The 14,926-nt window shown below is 45.9% G+C and overlaps 1 protein-coding gene across 3 annotated transcripts in view; it reads left to right on the top strand.

The window, feature by feature from the left end:
• Positions 1-14,926, top strand: part of ADGRB1 (adhesion G protein-coupled receptor B1) — a 385,515-nt gene that overhangs the window by 339,644 nt on the left and 30,945 nt on the right. For 2 of the 3 annotated variants that reach the window (XM_073329980.2, XM_078851413.1), the window contains 2 exons: positions 5,403-5,488; positions 12,214-12,312. In XM_073329980.2, the coding sequence (XP_073186081.1) occupies positions 5,403-5,488; positions 12,214-12,312 (185 nt within the window). The remainder of the gene's footprint in view (positions 1-5,402; positions 5,489-12,213; positions 12,313-14,926) is intronic. The other variant, XM_073329982.2, reaches the window with a different exon arrangement.

The raw sequence follows: 14,926 nt of genomic DNA, 5'->3' as shown, positions 1-14,926 counted from the left end.
TTTCTAAATAGTCCCTAACTGCCTCTATCTCCACAGAGGGCTGGCCATCTCTTCCGCATTTTGTGATGCCCAGCGCAGCAGTCTGGGAGCTGACCTTGTTAGTGAAAACAGAGGCAAAAAAAGCATTGAGTACATTAGCTTTTTCCACATCCTCTGTCACTAGGTTGCCTCCCTCATTCAGTAAGGGGCCCACACATTCCTTGGCTTTCTTCTTGTTGCCAACATACCTGAAGAAACCCTTCTTGTTACTCTTGACATCTCTGGCTAGCTGCAGCTCCAGGTGCGATTTGGCCCTCCTGATAACATTCCTACATGCCCGAGCAATATTTTTATACTCTTCCCTGGTCATATGTCCAACCTTCCACTTCTTGTAAGCTTCTTTTTTATGTTTAAGATCCGCTAGGATTTCACCATTAAGCCAAGCTGGTCGCCTGCCAAATTTACTATTCTTTCGACTCATCGGGATGGTTTGTCCCTGTAACCTCAACAGGGATTCCTTGAAATACAGCCAGCTCTCCTGGACTCCTTTCCCCTTCAAGTTAGTCCCCCAGGGGATCCTGGCCATCCGTTCCCTGAGGGAGTCGAAGTCTGCTTTCCTGAAGTCCATGGTCCGTATCCTGCTGCTTACCTTTCTTCCCTGCGTCAGGATCCTGAACTCAACCAACTCATGGTCACTGCCTCCCAGATTCCCATCCACTTTTGCTTCCCCCACTAATTCTACCCGGTTTGTGAGCAGCAGGTCAAGAAAAGCGCCCCCCCCTAGTTGGCTCCTCTAGCACTTGCGCCAGGAAATTGTCCCCTACGCTTTCCAAAAACTTCCTGGATTGTCTATGCACCGCTGTATTGCTCTCCCAGCAGATATCAGGAAAATTAAATGACCCAAGTCAGTTGAATTCTGCTCATTAGGCTCAGGCAGTGTGGCTAAAAAGTGCGGTGTAGACGGCCGGGCTCGGGCTGGATCCTCGCAGGGTCCCAAATCTCGGGTTTCAACCCAAGCCTGAATTTCTACACAGCGATTTTTCAGCCCCAGAGCCCAAACCCCATGAGCTCCAGTCAGCTGTCCTGGGCCAGCCGTGGGTTTTGTACCCCCATGTGGACGTACCGATTATCACTATTGGTGTTAAAGTAGCACCAAGAAGCCCCAGCCAGGAACCCATTGTACTGTACACTCATAGTGAGAGACAGTCTCTGCCTCAAGGAACTTACAGTCTAAATAGACAGAAAAAGGGTGGGAGAAAGAGGAAGCAGTATTCTCCCTATTTTATAAATGGAAAGCTGAGGCTCAGAGAGAGTAAGTGACCTGCTCAGGGTCACACAGGCAGTCTGTAGCCAAACCAGGAGTTGAACCACAATCATCTGAGTTGCAGGTCTGCGCTTTGACAACAAGACCATCCCTCCTTTGTCCTGCTTCTTTTGATCAAACTCTATATTTAGGCTTGAAAATGTCTTTATAGCCATTGCTATTCTTAGGGTCATCTCCAGCAGCATGTGCATCTCTCGTTGACATCAGCAATGGAAGAACAAAGGCATGACATGACCCTGAGCCTAAAATCCTGCCAAGCTCCCAAAGCTAAATTCAGTATGTTAGTCGGTTTCACTCACCTGATCTGAGGTGAACCCTAGGATGATACTTCCTTGCATGGAAGTGTGGTTTGTGGTAGTGGATTTCTGCATGCAGACACTCAGAGCTTGGCTAACATGAGACAAAGAATAATCATCAGCTTCTTTCCTCTGGTTATCTCAATGGCTGGATCTCAGACTTGCTCATTCATTTCTAGACATCATCCCAGAGATAAAGAGGGGAAGTTATGAGGCATGTAATTAAGAGTGGATGTCTTTGTAAGCAGGCCACTGCCATACTCCAATGCGTGTTTGCGAAGAAACACGGTTATGATTTTTATTTGCTGAAATATCTTTTATTGATTCAATTACTGAGTTACACTACATAACATGGATGTTTCTGGAGACGATTGATTAGAAATGATTTACCATGGGATTGCATACGAGCCTTTGAGTTGCAGCTAAAAGTTCCATCGACTTCCAGGAGAAGTGTACCTGTTATGCTGCTGTGTTACCAACTGCCAGCAGGGAGAAAGCTCTGAATATACCAGCTGTGTTTCAGGCAGAATACACTCCTTACACTTGTCAGGCAGTTCGCACCTATTGACATGCTGGGGACACACGCTAGCAGACCAAGTAGGTACATCAAGCGGAACACACCCACAGTGCTGTGCTCAACCAGCGATCGATTTCCTGCAGTGATCTTTGGCTGTACTGCTCAGAGTGGCTCTGGGTCATCAGAGTTTTCTCACGGCCAGTCGCACCCAGTGGTTTTGGATTTTATTAATATCTGTGGAACAGAATCAGGTGACCCAGCAGCTGATCCAACCCCAGCAGCAGTTTCCTCAAGGGGAGGAAAAGTAAATAACCGATAGCAAAAGAGATCAGACTGTGGTTCACCCACGTTCTTATACTGACTGGTCCCTGCTTGCTGCACTAGAGCCAAAGCTGTAGCTGTATCAGGGCTTGGGCTTCCCCCATCATTTACCTAGGGAGGTGGTGGAATCTCCTTCCTTTGAGGTTTTTAAGGTCAGGCTTGACAAAGCCCTGGCTGGGATGATTTAGTTGGGGATGGGTCCTGCTTTGAGCAGGGGGTTGGACTAGATGACCTCCAGAGGTCCCTTCCAACCCTGATATTCTATGATATGATTCTATGATCATTTAAACTAGCTCATGGTGGATACTAGCCAAACAAGATCCAGGCCCAAATGTAATTTCCCATTCTTAGCAACGTTTGGTAGCACAGTTCCAGTGTGGTTTAGGTTCTTGGGATGCAGCTAACTCACCTCTGGTCGACTTTTTCTTGGCTTTTTGGTAGTTTCCTAACTCAGAAAAAGAAACTCCTGATTCTGCTCTTCCGTGCCCCCGGTGCTGTCATTTACACCTGTGCCATGCGACTGTCAGGGGCTGCCATGGCAGAATGCAAGGACAAGGTTGCCTGTGTCATTTACATGCAAGGCTCCAGGCAGGAGAGAATCAGGTCCGACCACTCCAGATTCTGCCTCCTGTACTGACACGAGCAGACCAGCTGGCATGGATGGGACTGCTTGCCTGAGTAACCAAACCAGGCTTTTATTTAATGGACTGTTAGCTCACATCATTGGACGGTGCTATTGGATCAACTGGAAATCAATGAAAACAGCCCTCTCTTTTCTTTACAGATTAATGGATTTAGGCAAGTGGATTCAGGCCAAACGGACTTTTCTCCCTTCTACTCCTTTTAGCTGAAAACCCTGAAGGATTTTCTTTTAGCCTGTGGATTTGATGCCTTTAGGTGGAAACTGGCCTGAGGCAGTCGGCTTTTAGGACTGTTTTTGAATGACCCTATATTGTCTACCCTAGAAAGCCCCAAAGGCCTCATTTGGCCTTCTGTGCCACTAGCAGGGTCTCTAGGAAATAAATCCAGAGCTGGAGACTGCCTGGTGCTGAGCAATTCCATTGGCTAGAGTAGGAGGGTGGGAGTATGCAGGCGACATTTTCAAAGCGCCCCTCGGAGCTTCTTGGTTCATTCCCAGCCGTGAGGTCCCATCAGTGAGCTTCGTCTTGCTCCTGCTGAAGCCAGTGGGTCAAATGCAGAGGTGATTCTAAATCTCAGAATGTCTAAAGGAGACTGTAGGGTGGGTTAGGCCATGTGACGTACATCTTTTTCCTGCCCCGCAGTGTGCTCTGTACACCAGCATAGTCTCCCTCTAGACATGCGCTCAGGGTATGTCTCCATTGCAGTCAGGAGGTGTGATTGCAGCACACGGAGATATACCTGAGCTAGCTTTGATTTAGCCCAGGGCTTGGTACATACGCAGGTAGCTGCCGCCCATGCTGCCGTGACCTCACTGCTGTTGTTATTCAAGGGAGCTGCAATCTCACCTGCAGACTGAAGTGTAGCTGTCCCCTCAGACGCCACTAGCCTTAATCACTTAGACTCCCCCTCGCATGCCAATGTGCAACTAGCCCCCCTTGCACATCTCTTCTGGATTCGGCCCTCCATTCCTGAAAAGCCCCATGTGTGGGATTTCTAAGCTGAGCATGTGGGGAGCTGCAGAATAGTATTAGGACACCATGGCAACAAAATCTGGATCGTGTCATTTTTCCACCATGGTTGCGGCCTCCTTTCCTGTCCCCTTAATGCATTTTCTTGTGACCTGAGTGATACCTGTGTGACGATGGCACATTCACATCTCCGTACCGCTTGCTGAAAGCCCAGTGGTGTTTGCAGAAATGCAGCTTGCAGCAGTGAGTCCTGCTGTGCATTCAGGACCGCGAAGGGAGTTGGCTTCACCTTGTGAGATCTGAACTCCAGGAGGTCCTTGTTGCTTCAGTCACGGTTTCCCCATATGTCTGATCAGCACACACATTCATTCATGCTTTTATAAGTGGTCTGAACTCTCCAGATGAAAGAGAAGTGGAAACACACGCACCACAATGGTGTATGTCCACAGCTCTGAGTGTGGTCAGCAGAGTTCTGTTCTGAGCCTGACCAATCATGCCAAATGACCATGTGTTTCCTTCTCATAGATGTGTAGGAGGGGAAGAGACCTCAATAGGTCCATTCCCTGCACTCAAGGCAGGACTCATCCTCTAAGACAGTGGTTCTCAACCTATTTACCATTGTGGGTCGGGTCCAATACTGCCTGTATGGCCCTGAGGATGTCCCATGGGCCACAGCTCTGTGCTGATTGGGCCGCAGGTTGAGAACCGCTGCTCTAACACCTCTTGGAAACAGATGGCTAGCACAGGCTCCACCCTTGGCAACTGCATCATCCCCCAAAGCCAACGCAAGGCTAAGGTAGCTATATCATTGCCATGCCCCCTTGCCCTGAATGTGGCTGCTGTCGCCACGTCTCGGAGTTCGTTTGAGCAGAACCACAGGGCGGTGAGAATGGCAGACTCTCAGCACTGCATGGTCTCACCTTGCCATTGCTGCAGCAGCTCCTTTAGCTTGTGTCGGTGACTCTGAAAAGCCCCTGAAACCCAGCCCCTTTTCTCCATTTGCCTTTTTCTTTGTGCAGTCCCCAGAACTGCCCTGCTAATTTGGCTGCCTGTGTTTTCATTTCTAGACTCTGAGCGTTCATCACGCAAAGCCCATTAGGCTTCAAATGCTCGTGCAATGATCTGACCGCTTTGCAATCTTGTCCTGAGTCACAGTGACCTCTCAGATCTGCTAGCAGCTACACCGGGTATTGCTAAACCCACTGGCCTGGTGGGGGGTGAAAGAGGGTATGGTAAGGGGATGACTACTGGTCAGCTGGAGTAGATGTTCATGTGCCAACCTTACCAAACGTTTTTGTGTTATTGAGTCCGTCCTGAGCTGTTTAAAAACAAACCTGTTATTTTTCTTTCAACAGGTGAACATGGTTATTGGCATTCTGGTTTTTAACAAACTTGTATCCAAAGATGGGATAACAGATAAGAAACTGAAGGAACGGGCAGGGTATGCCTTATCAATACATCTAAGCAAAGAATGAAAATAAAAAATGCCATGATCAATAACCAGACAGAGAGCGGAAAGACGGACTGGAAAAAAAACCCACATGCAGAAAAAGACCGATTTGAAACAACAACAGAAGCATCATCTTTTTGCTCTGCCGCTGGGTGCAGCTGAGACAAAAGATGTGAGACGCAGCATTGTGTTAGCATGCCCGGGGGTCAGACGTTCAGGCCCAGGCTGACGTATCCCAGCAAAGATTAGGAAGAGCCTCGCTTAGTGCTAACTCCCTGCGACACCAGCTGGCTAGGAGAAGGACGTGAGTGTGTGGCGCGTGGTGCAAGCTGGGGAGACGTGCAGGGGGAATAAAGGCAAGGAGGATGCATCCTGTAGAGTGCTGAGCACCCTCAATGCCTGCCAAAATGAGGGTGCTCAGGGCCTCACAGAAATGGGCCCTGCTGGGTTTCTGAGTGCATATATGTGTCGGGCTGGGCAGATGCCATGTTGGAGAGAGAGAGGCAGAGAGAATGATAGAGCGAGACTGGTATCCCAGAGGCTGTTTACACTGCAGTTCCCCCTGGTTTTGTTTTGAAAGGTATTTCGATTTCTTTGGGAGCCAGCTCCCACAGCCCTTACTCACTTGATTTCAGGGGGTATCGCTGTGGGCTGCCAGACAGAGCCCTAAATACCATGCCACCGCTTGGCTGGCTTAGAACCAACCCCTGCTTCCGCTGAAGACAATCAGATTTGTCCCACTGGCTTCAGTTGGGCCATTTTTTCCCTTGTGATGAGTTAGTTCACACACGTAAGGCAGCATCCGGGCCAGACATGCAGCCTGTGCTACCTCTCAAACTTGAGGAAGGGGCCAGAAAACGGCCCACAGTCCCCAGAGAGTCTGTCTAAAACCAGGTCAGAAGTAAAGCAGTGCAACGCAGCGCCTCTGATAATGTAAACACACCAAACCCTGCAGCCCTACCTGTGCCCTTCACGTACAGACTGTCTGCCCCCTATCCTTCCAGTACTTCCAGTGAGGAGCACAAACGCCCACCTCCATTCCTGCATTGCTGTCGGCTGATGGTCTCTGATTTACCATCCGAGGTGCCATTGTAGTTTTGAAAATGTCGCTTGCAGCAAGGGGGTGAGAGTGTTGGTGCCTAAATACCACAGTGATGAGCCTATTGTAAAAACTTGAGAGAGGAGGCAATTGGATTCACAAGGGGTGGGTGGGAAAGGTACAGGATTGACTATATCTGCAGCCCTGGGAATTAAGTAGATGCCACATTAACATATCCATTGTAGAGGTGGATAAATCAGGGCTCATAAATGATGGTCATTGCCTGAGATCCACTGGGATCTAGTGGATTAGGCACTATTGTAAGAGTCAAGAGTCTTGACTTTTACTCCTGGTTGTAGTACTGAAGACCAGCGAGGCCAACAAGTCCATGGGCCATGGAGCGTGAGCACGCCAGGCACACTCCCCACCCCCCACCCCCGCCCCACTCCCCAGAAGTCAGAGACACAGAGCAATGTGGGCAGAGAGGTGCTGCTGTCCTTATTCTGTCAGGGAAGGACATTAATCTTGAAGGCTGTTAAACCATCATCTTAGCAGTGTTCCTGTAGCCATGTCAGTCCCAGAATATTAGAGAGACAAGGTGAGTGAGGGAATATCTTTTATTGGACCAACGTCTGTTGGTGAGAGAGACAAGCTTTCGGGCCACACAGAGCTCTTCTTCAGATCTGTCTCTCTCCCCAGCAGAAGGTTGTCCAGTAAAAGATATTCCTTCACCCACCTTTTCTCTCCAAACCATCAGCTTGTCGTTCATTGTATACCAGTAAGCAGGTACCAGGTGCCATGATCACTAAGTGTTAATTTCAGTGGAATTGGTGCAAGTTCCATGATCTTTACCATTGATTCACCGTGCAGTTAGCTCCCTTCCAAATCAAAGGATTTTACAGGATTCTTGGGCCTGAAGATGCCTTAAATGCCAGTGTCGTTGCAGTGGTGAAATATACAGCGAGAATACAGATTCTACTCTTGTAACTCAGCTGCAGTCAGCGGCTAATGGCGTTACGCCTGACTCACACGGGTGCAATGGAGGGCTTTTAATCCTCACCAAGGAATAAAAGGATTTTTTTAAAAATGACTTTTTGATTCAAGCTATTGAGGCTCCCAAATGGAATAGGTCATCGGTGAAATGAGGTGAGACGTTCTCTGGCAACCTGCCTGCAAGGACAGTCTTTCCAGTTAGACAGCCCTGTTGATTATTTTCATAAGCACCTTTTTTCTGGCTTTACTTTGGGAAGAGAGGTGGCAGAGAAGAGAGGCAAAGAGCAGGGATGTTAAAACCTCCAGTCACGGTGTCTGCTGGAGGATAATTCCTCTGGGTGGGGAGTCAGTGCGTTTCTTTAAAAATATTGTTATTGAGAGCTAGGCTGATAAGTGACAGCTGAGGATCAGGCCCCTGATTCTTCTCTCATGCCAGTGTAAATTGTTGACATCAGTGGCTTGATACCTGTATAACAGAGGGAAAGACTGCAAGTGCACCATCCCTTATTGCTGGCTGGAAAAGAGGGACCTGGGGAGCAACCTTCAGTGTACTGCCTCACACTGCTGCTGCTAAAAGGGGGTGCTTTATTGCCTCCTCTCCAAAGAAAGAACTAGAGAAAATACTTTAACCCCGAACAAGAGTCTGTAGCCAGATAACTATACTTGAAAGTGAATGTTCAGATAAGTCATTGATTGGATTAGCAGAGGAGAGAGTTATTGTCTCACGTTCTCTCTCTCTGAGCAAAAAGCACCCGAAAGTCCGTATTTAAAAGATGCCAGCTGGTTATTGATCATACTGAAAGTTATACTTTGAAAACAAAACTGACAAAGAAAAACACCCTTTTTTTCTGATGTTCTTTGTTGTTCCCCCCCTTCTCTTCTTTTATCCTCTTTCGTTTCCATGTGTGCATGTGTGCGTGCAGTGATTTTAAACGTTCTCTGTGTTAAACGATTTTGCCAATTTCATTCTCCTTTTGAAACACACCCATTGAGAACCCTGAAATACCTCAGGGAACTGTGTCACATTTAGCCAGCCGCTTACACTCTGGGCTTGGGAGCTGTGTTGGAAGGTAATTCTGGAGACCATCAAGACAAGTAACTGCACTGGAGATCTTTGTGTTTGTGCCCTGGAGGGGAACTGGTATAGCCAGTGTATTCTGTTTCTCTTATAGCAGAGGCAAGAAGTATGGTTTGCTGTAGGAGAGAAAGCTATGTGACACTATAATGAGCCCAAAACAATCCCTAACCTACAGTAGTTCTCATTAACAAGTCAACAGTCACCATACAATGATATCTGAGATACAACCGGTTTTTCCCCTATACTTAGAACAGGAAATAACTGTGATTATTGTGTCAATATTGTTGGCAAATGTCAACTTTCTCACAGTAATGACCTCACCCGCATACCACACACGTTGGTGCTTAGGCCCTGATCTGCAATGATATTGAAGCACTAACTCCCACTGATTTCAGTGATTTCAATGCGGGTTAGGCACCTCTGTACCTTTGAGGATCGGGGCCTGATAGCACAACCATGAGTGCAGATATATAGATAGCCAGATCAATGCGCACAATCAGGCTGTGCATGTACATCAACACCCTGTGCACTAGAGCTGGGGAAAACAGTATATCATGTTTTCAGTGAATACTCACACCGCATTGTCAATCGGTTCCCTATGGCCAGTCTTATCCGTTTTGCAGTCACTTGCCGCAGACGTTCAGCAGTTGGGTTTTATCGGTGTGTGGTCCTGTGTCCAGGCACAACACAGCTTGAATTGTGAGTATCTGCTGTCAGAGTATCAAGCAAAACAATTGTAAAGATGTCAAATACATTAAAATGGGATCAGATTTTGATTCCTGTACACTGGGTAGTACCTTCCCCCACAAGGAGTGGCACTGAAATCAGTCAGGCTACTCATGGCTTCAGGTACTAGTCAATAAATGCATCACAATCCAGGCCCTCATGAATACTCTGGAAGAGCTTGTGATCTTTTAGCAAGCAGAAAAAGAAGATAAATTCACTATTCACTATGATTATTTCCTTTGCTGTACTGCACATACTTCCCTCCCCCAACAATAGACACATGTGGACTACACAACCAGCCCCTCTCTCACAAAACACACACCAGAATATGAACCACCTGTCTCTGTGTTTACTCGCCCCAGCTGTGCGTGCACACATGACAGCAGACCTCTTTCCACCTCTAGCTGATGTGTTGTCACTTATGTTTATGTCCTTCCTAGCAGAGGTTCCCATCAAATGTCTTGTTAGATCTTGCATTTTTTACTCCTTACAGTTCCCTGTTGCTTGTGGCCCACAATGGAAATCTGGGGAGAAAGCACCTTTTCAAGGGTCATTCAGTGGATGTGTCTCAGCAAGGCACACACAGTGCCAAATTTATGCCTGGTGCGACTCCATCAATTTCACAGGATTTACTCTATCCATGAATTTGGAGCACACGTTCTAGAAGACATGCATATATTTATACACCCACACCCAATGGAGCCAGGAGCTAATTTTCTCTCTGTCTCAAGGCTGTGATAGCTGTGAGATACCTTAGCTACAAGTCATTATTTCTGAAGGAAGTAATGGCTTATGTTATACCAGCTGATTAAAAACTGTCCAGTAACCTTTTAAGTAATAAGCCCATGTGACCATTGGACACACCATAAATACTAAAGGGTAGCCGTGTTAGTCTGTATCTACAAAAACAACGAGGAGTCCGGTGGCACCTTAAAGACTAACAGATTTTACATTTTACATTACATTACATTACATTTTACATCTGTTAGTCTTTAAGGTGCCACTGGACTCCTCGTTGTTGTTTTTTTTACCATAAATAATATGCTGGTTTTCACGGTGATGTGCTTTGTTGTATTTTAGACTGAATATAGAGTTATAAAAGCTAGGGAAAGACATTTGTCTAGTCCACCTTCAAGGCAAAGTGAGTTTGCAAACACTTTGCATTTGGAATTAGCTAACTGCCTCTCACCAATGGTGCAATCCAAACCACTGGGGGTGAATATCATGCTGTCTCTTGCCAGTGAGATAACACCCTCTCTGCTGTTAAGCAATTTTATTGGCTTTATTAAATCCAGGTGTTGTGTCCAAACCTCTGTGTGTGCCCTCAAATACCTGTCTCTCAGGCTAGTGCCATCACTCTCTGGATACATGGACAGAACAGCTGGGATGTATAATTGCCTACACTGTATGGGATGTCTGCACAGCAGCTGGGAAGTGTAATGCCCGACTTGGGTAGATTCACACACTAGGTCTGACTGAGCTGCACACTAAAAATTGCGGCATGGGCACGGTGGCTCAGGCTAGCCGCCCGACTACAATCCTGTCTGAGATCCTAGTTATGTACTCGGGCCGCTAGCCAGAGCCACTGCCACCTAGGCCACCATGGCTACCCAGCTTTTAGTAGTGCACTAGCTTGATGTGAGCTAGCATGTATACCTTTACCCTTGCTGGGAATTACACCCGCCGCCCCCGGCTTCTGTGCAGACACGTCCTTTTTATGAGCAAGGCCCAGAGCTAGGCGTTGACGACTCCTAAAAGAGGATCCTTGCTGGAGGCAAGGAAACAACCTGGTGGGACCTGCAGTTCCATCTCCCTTTATGGAAGGATTTAGGCCCTGAATCAGCAAAGTTCTCAAGCACATGGTTAACCTTACACGCATCAGTAATCTGATCTCTGTTCCGCAAAGCATTTAAACAGCAAAGCATTTAATGTGAAGTACATGCTTAAGACCCATTGAAGTCAATAGGATTTAAGCATGTGTTTAAACATAACCATGGACTTCTTTGCTTTGCTGAATCAGGGACTAAGGGCCAGATTTTTAAAGTATTTAGGTATCTAAAAATGCAGATAGGTGCCTCGTGGAATTTTCAGAAGTGCCTAGGCACCGTTGATTTCAATGGGAACTTGGTGCCTAGGTGCTTTTGAAAATTCTACTAGGCATGGTTAGGCCTCTGCATACCTTTATAAATTTGGCCCTGAGTCACTAATGATTTGTTTCTTTCCTGTCACCATCTGCTGCTAGGAAGGTAGGGGATTGGTCCTGTTTTGAGCAGGGGGTTGGACTAGATGACCTCCTGAGGTCCCTTCCAACCCTAATATTCTATGGTTCTAAAGCATTTTGCCCGCTGGCTGAACTAACGTAGAAGGGACAGTGGAAAAAGCATCTCAACTACACCTCACTCTGCTTCATCAAACAAAATAAGCCAACACAGCGCTGGTCCCACCAGCCCTACTTCTTGCCTTTCAAGTGCAACACGCCGCAGCCGGGCCCAGAAGCAAAAACAACACAAAGGACAGAGGGGGAGAGAAAATATTCTCAAGGTCAAGAGCACGCAAGCAGGCCTGGGAGGGTAATAAAAACATGTAGTAAAAGGTTACCACCAATGGCGGCACCAGAGGTCGCCCTGAGCCCAGCAGAACCTTTCCCAACACGATTCCACCCACACCAGTGACCCCAGCACAGCTCTTGACTTGGCTCCCTGCATCTGGAATGACACAGATGAGAGTTTCATTCCTTCCTGACTTTTGATCTCCTTGCTCAAACTGGGTGTGGTGTGGCTGGTTGGTTCCTTTTTTTCCTTTTCTTTTCTGTTCCTTTCTTCGTTTGTGTTCACAAGCAAAGTGTTTTGTTTTGTTTCAGTCTTTTGATTTTAATTGCAGTCAGATGGCAGTGCCTCTTTACGGCATGACGCTCAAATGTTCCAAGTGTGGAGTAGTTTCTTCCGCAGAAGTTTCGGCCACAGCCACCAGTAACGCCATGTTAGTTCCTCTAATTTCAACTTCTTTTCTTTCTTTCTTTCTCGCTTTCTTTATTTGATTTCCCTCTTTCATTTTATTCCCCGTTTGTTTTCTCTCCCCATGTCCCACCCGCCCTCCTGCCTTCCCATCCCCTTGGGCCATAAGAAGTTAGAAGTGTAGGCTTCCTGAAATGTCCCTGGTACAAGGCCTGCAAGAGTTAAAGTCCTAGGGTAGACTGGACCGTACCGGGCGCAGAGCATTCCAGCAAAACACTTTGGTATGTGCTTAAAGTAATGCAGGTGACTAGCCCCACTGAAGTCAATGGGACTATTCACATGCTTAAAGTTGACCATATATCTACAGCCCCAAATTCAACGTAGCACTTGGGGCTTGACTCTTGATGGCAACGCTCCCATTGACTTTAATAGCTCATCGATGCACAAATTAAATTCAGAAGGGACCACTATGATCATGTAGACTGGTCTCCTAACACAGGCCATAGGACTTCCCAGGCTCAAGCCCTTAGGCCCCAGTTTAGTAAAGCACTTAAGCATGTGCTTCAGTCCCATTGACTTCAGTGGGACAGACTACTTAAAATTAAGCATATACTGAAGTCTTTGTTGAATCAAGACTAAGTGTTTTTCTGGATCATGCAAGAGTACACATCCCCTCGAAGGACAGAGCCCCTGGTTCGCTGCATGTTCTTTGGCACAGAGTCTTATAGAAGCAGGGAGCAGTTTGAACTGGATTTAGATGCCTTTGGTTCAAGGGACACTGTCAAGTGACAACGTAAACTATTGTTAAATGCCATAATTTTGATACTAACCGGAGCTGGTTGAAATTTTAAAAAATCTTGAACTCAGGGATGTTTTTGTTCTGCTGTTTTTTTAATGGATCAGGATTTCGTTTTTTGAAAGTTTCTCTGGAATGCTATTTTCAGCATTGATTTTGTTTTGTTTTTTTTTTTTTTTCATTTTGATTGTAATTGTCAAAAGTGAAATGTTTCGATTTTGAAATGATTTTTTTTCAAAAATGAATGGTTTTGATTTTGAAAAGTCCCCATCATTTGACTAAACTAACCAATCAAAATTTTGAATGGAAAACACGAACCAAAAAAGTGAATTTTTTTGCTGAAAAACTTTGAAAAACTGAAATATTTCAAGAAATCAAAAAGGTTTTCTGAAAATTTTCATTTTTGAAAAATGACAAAATTTCTTCAAAATAATGTGAATGAAAAATTTCAATCAACTCTATTGACAGTTTAGATTTTTGAAACTGAGGATTAAAAAAATCATATTTACTTTTCATTGTTGATCCTGTGTTACTTTGTTCACCAGCTTGGATGGTGAAACTGCACTGGTGTGACACTTGTGTGTTTCTAGTGAGTTTCACGTACCAATTCTTGTGAATTAGCATGACATTGTTGCATTTCAGTTTCCGATCACTGAGGAGGAATGTTTAATTCTAGCAAAAAATATGATCATTAATAAAAATGATATATTTCATGGAATAAAAATGTAATTCATATTAAGTTTTGTAAGCCACACTCCTTCTTTTAAACAAATTTGAATATATTGTCCTTTTCTACTTGACAGTGTTCCTTTACAAAATCATGATCTAATTCATTTTCAAATTTTTTAAAAAGGCTTTACAGGGCAGTTGGAAATCACCATCTCCTGCTGAGCCTGAGAGCTTCTCGTTTTACTTAATTGATTTGATAAGTATCAGAAGGGACTTAGTAAAAGAATGTATATATGCCTTGTTTCCCTGGCAACAGAATAACAAAATCAGTAAATTTCAGTGCAAGATTTTGTTTCCTGTGATCTTGCCTTTGATAAAGGACATCTGAGCACCTGAAGAAGAATTTGTATAGTTGGCCCCGACCCCACTCCCATCATCCACTTGGTTCTGCGGTTCATTATTATCATTTTGCCCATGCCAAATCACTTGCAAACAAGGCTGTTAACGAGTCAAAGTCCTGGAGTAGCTGACCATGCCTCTTATTGGTATCAATATTTTATTATGCTGGGCATTCAAGTCATTAATGCCAGGTTTGGGGCCAGCTTTGCCCTTTGATATTGCGGCCTTTGGATGAAAATTGCATGGGGCAGATCTAGATTTGGCTCCTCTCTGACACAGACTATAGCAGTGACTGCGGTGGTTAGTGGAGAAAGGCAGAGAAGGAATAGCTGTGCCTTGTTATTTCAATGTTTCAGTCTGGCACAGGCATCACCTGTCAGACCAGAAGGCCCCCTGGAGAGCAGAGTGCATCTGGGATGATGGTGCATGAAAATACACAGTAGGGTCTCCATTTGCTTGGCTTTGGGAAGTTACAGTACTCTGACAGCTGAGTCATGAAAACACCTGTCCATCAGAGTGAGGAGGAGGCAGAGAAATAGGCATTGAGCACCAGTCATTCTCAGACTGGGTGGTATCAAACCATACCACTGGTAGGGAGGGCTAGGTGGGAACTAAGAGCAAGGCAAAGGTCAGGGGTACTGGAACTGCCAGGTTTCTTTGCTCAGGAAATGTTGAAACAGTTGAGAAGGTGGAAAACTTTGGACCTCTTTGACCCATGAAGTGCAGGGAAACGTGCCAGATGTGTCCTTTACCAAGTTGGCTTCCAGCTGTGGAC

The sequence above is a fragment of the Lepidochelys kempii genome, chromosome 2, assembly GCF_965140285.1.
Source record: "Lepidochelys kempii isolate rLepKem1 chromosome 2, rLepKem1.hap1, whole genome shotgun sequence".
NCBI lineage: Eukaryota > Metazoa > Chordata > Testudines > Cheloniidae > Lepidochelys > Lepidochelys kempii.
Note: the sequence above shows the minus strand (reverse complement) of the source record. Positions and strands in the feature narration are given on the sequence as shown.